This window comes from Oryzias melastigma, linkage group LG21 (genome assembly GCF_002922805.2).
Source record: "Oryzias melastigma strain HK-1 linkage group LG21, ASM292280v2, whole genome shotgun sequence".
Lineage (NCBI taxonomy): Eukaryota > Metazoa > Chordata > Actinopteri > Beloniformes > Adrianichthyidae > Oryzias > Oryzias melastigma.
In genome coordinates, this window is record NC_050532.1 from 26,437,937 (window position 1) to 26,441,342 (window position 3,406).

The window sequence follows — 3,406 nt, forward strand, 5'->3', positions numbered from 1 at the left end:
AACAGGTGGGTTTGGAGTGGCGGGGGTGAAATTATCACTCAAAGTTGCAGTAAGAAAGAAAAATTGTGAAATCCTGGTTGTTGCAGTCCAGGACTCTGCAGAATAAATCGAGTTTCCTCACAAACACTGAGGGAAATTCAGCTTAAAACAATTGAAGTTGAGGTGTGCACGCTCAACAAAACACTTTTGCTGGCGCATCAACATTTGTGAGATTTTTACACTTAGCTGCACTCACACACAAACCTGTCTTAGAGCCCATCCATTTACTTCATAAACCTGAGATACAGGAGAAGGAATGGAGGAGGAGGAATCACAGAGGAATAGCTGACAACAGTTTTGTGTTTAGACCTGCCTGTTTGACTCCTTTACACCAGTTTATCACAAATAAAACATTTTTTGTCACACAAACAATAGAAAAAGCCAATAAACTAATCGACTAACAATTCTTCGTCTGACAGAGGAGCAGCAGGTGCTGAAAAGCATCCGAGAAAAAGGAGAGGAGCAATTCTGCAGAAAGAAAAGGAAAAGCCGAAACAGATCAATATGATTCTATCACCAGAAAAGTTGAGCAACAAGCCAGCGATGTTCTGTTTTAATGATCGGACCGGAAAAGACTTTTTAAAAACCAGAAATCCATTGAAACTCTCGAGTTTGTTTGTCTCAGAGTTGGAGGTGATGAAGGCTGTCAGATCAGGAAAACATGACTCATCCAGACCTGCTAAGCATCACTTCCGACTTCTGAGGTGAGACGACGGATCATCCGCACCACGTCAGGCACCACAAGACTTGATCTGTTTCCAATTTCCAACCAAACCAGAGACCATAGCGCCCCAGGCTCATCCTGGTACCAGACGTACCAGCATGCCGCAGCACAGGAGGGTAAGTTAATGCACATAGTCCAGTTCTCTAAATTCAAGAGTTCATTGATTAAATAAAAGCCACTTTTACAACGGGAATAAACAAATTAAGAGCAAAATGTATTGTTTTACATTCTTAAGTTAGTTCTTGCAAATATAAAACAATTATGGTTTTAGAGAGAAAAACGTTTGCAGTTAAAACCATAAAAGTACACGGGTCTGCACTCATCCACAAATGTTAATGCATGCTATAATTTGATAGTTATATTTCAAAAGTTGTGTTTTTGCAGCTGAATCAACCACTGCAAGCTCAAAGTTAGTCATCAAAAACACATAAAGCCTTCTAGCCACATGTATGGGGTTGACCTGTACAGGTTCTGCAGCTTTTTGTGTCCGTGGAGGGTCGTGGAGAGCACAGGTGAGCACAGGTGTGTCTGCAGTTCCCTTGAGGCTCATACGGCCACCTCAAGAGATGTCATGAAAATGGAACGTTCCACTATCATGGGTGTGGTAAATGTATCGTGAAGTCTTGGTAAAGATAATGGGAGGTAGAGGGATGGTTGAATGCAAACAAACAACCGCAAATCTGTCAGTTCCACAGATAAATCAGCACTTCAAGAACTTTAGATCATCACTTACCTCATTGATGAGGAACTGAAGCTGAAGGACGGCTGCTCCGCTCTCGTGCTGACAGTAACAGTCCACGCCAGGTCGGCCCAGTCTGAGCGAATCAGAGTCAAGGAAAGCTCGAAGAACTTGGAGATGTTTGCAGAAGGTTTCTGCACTGAAGGCCAGCTCATTAAACTTTAAGACTTTTCAAATGTTTCCCTAATATTTGAGAAATAGACAAATGTTATTCATCCGGAAAAACATCTTAAAGTTTTAGTTTAAAGCTTTAGAGTTTAATTCTGTCCGCAAAAAGGCAAAATAATAACCAGAAGAGAAGCTACATAAACAACAAATCAAACTTATTGATAGAACAAAAGCTCTTTTGCACTGAACATCGAGCCGCCAAACCACAAAGAAATGTCTGGTTTTATTTAGACTTGTGGCAACGCACAATCACAAAGAAAGGCATGAGGCAGTCGATAAGTATTTTTGCTGTGAATGCTCACACCGTAGGAGGCTCTTTGAAGGCCTAAATGAAAACAGCCCTGAGGTAAGTGTGTTGCTAAAGGTCACTCCTGACAGTTAGAGTTGTTCTTGTTGAAACTCTTCAATCTGTTTTCTTTACAGTAGAAGTGAACACCACTGCAAGGCTCCACACCGGCAGATTCAAAGAGTATTATTGGAAATAAAGCTATTTACCAATCATCAACTTCCTTTTATATTTGTAGTATTTAAAAAAAAGTCCTAATCCTCTGAGACAAGAAGAATAAATGAAGAATTTTGGTCCAGAATTACGGTTATAAATAAATAAAAATCAATGCAATGAGCATCTTTAGATGTGCTCTCTGAAAGAGCGTCTCCATCTGTGTTATTCAAAAACAACCTTAAAAGGGAATGGTAAATTTAAACATCTCTGTCTGTCACTCCACGCCATTCTTTCCCCAACAGCAGGTCCGTGTGCACGCCACTTTCAAACACATCTGGGGACCGCATCAAAACGCACGAGACTCTGTCAAAACAGGATCGAGTCGGGCAGCGCCGCCCGAGCCCGCGACAGGAGAGAGGAACGTCAGCGCAGAAATACTGCCGGGGCCTTAGAACGAGGCAAGGTTAAAGTAAAAACATCACAGATTTACATCCAAACGCAGCAGTTTGGCACCGAGAGATAATTTAAAAGAAGACGAGACATTAAATGGAGGCACAATGCAATCTATAAAAGCATGTGTGAAGATGAGGTGTTGGAACCCATTTAAATCAATTTATTTACATATCCTTAAATTAAACATCTTTAAAAAAATCATGATAAACCTTCTTTATTTTCTCTAAACTTTAAATATACATACTATTCTAATCAAAACAGACAAGCTAACACAGTTGGATAAAAACTCTAAAGTGCTTCTAAGCAAAGAGAGCAGCACTGACCAAAACCACACCTATTTATTTGCATTGCTTAAAAGGCTTCAATTATACTTTTCAATAAATAATATTCCGCCGGTCCTGCTGTGAATAAGTGAGCCGCCATAATGTTTAGGGCTGGACATGACAATCACAAATCACTTGTGCGTTCACCTCAGCAACAAGTTATTATTGAATGCAGCTGCAGTAATAACGTCACAACAACAAATTAAGACTAGAAAAGTTGCATTACCTGCGATAATGCTAGTGAGAATGCTTTTTGCTGAAAGTGGTGGCTGAAGATGCTGAAGCTTTTTGCTGAAAATGAAGAAAATTGATTGTAATCGTTGAAGGGATTTGCTGTAAATGCAAAAGCTATTTGTAAAATATTACATTTGCTAAAAGACTGGAAATTTTGTTGAAGAACTATAAAAGAATGCTGAAGTTGACCTAGATTTCAGAAAGATTTCTAGTAAAATTGCTTTAAAAAATCCTAATACATGACAATTTAGCAAAAATATCAATATGAGCTAAACTCCAAATTA

The 3,406-nt window shown here is 39.4% G+C and overlaps 1 protein-coding gene across 15 annotated transcripts in view; it reads right to left on the reverse strand.

Moving 5' to 3' along the window:
• Positions 1-3,406, reverse strand: part of stxbp5l (syntaxin binding protein 5-like) — a 179,085-nt gene that overhangs the window by 95,588 nt on the left and 80,091 nt on the right. For all 15 annotated transcript variants that reach the window (XM_024286619.2, XM_024286616.2, XM_024286613.2 and 12 more), the window contains exon 3: positions 1,497-1,578. In XM_024286619.2, the coding sequence (XP_024142387.1) occupies positions 1,497-1,578 (82 nt within the window). The remainder of the gene's footprint in view (positions 1-1,496; positions 1,579-3,406) is intronic.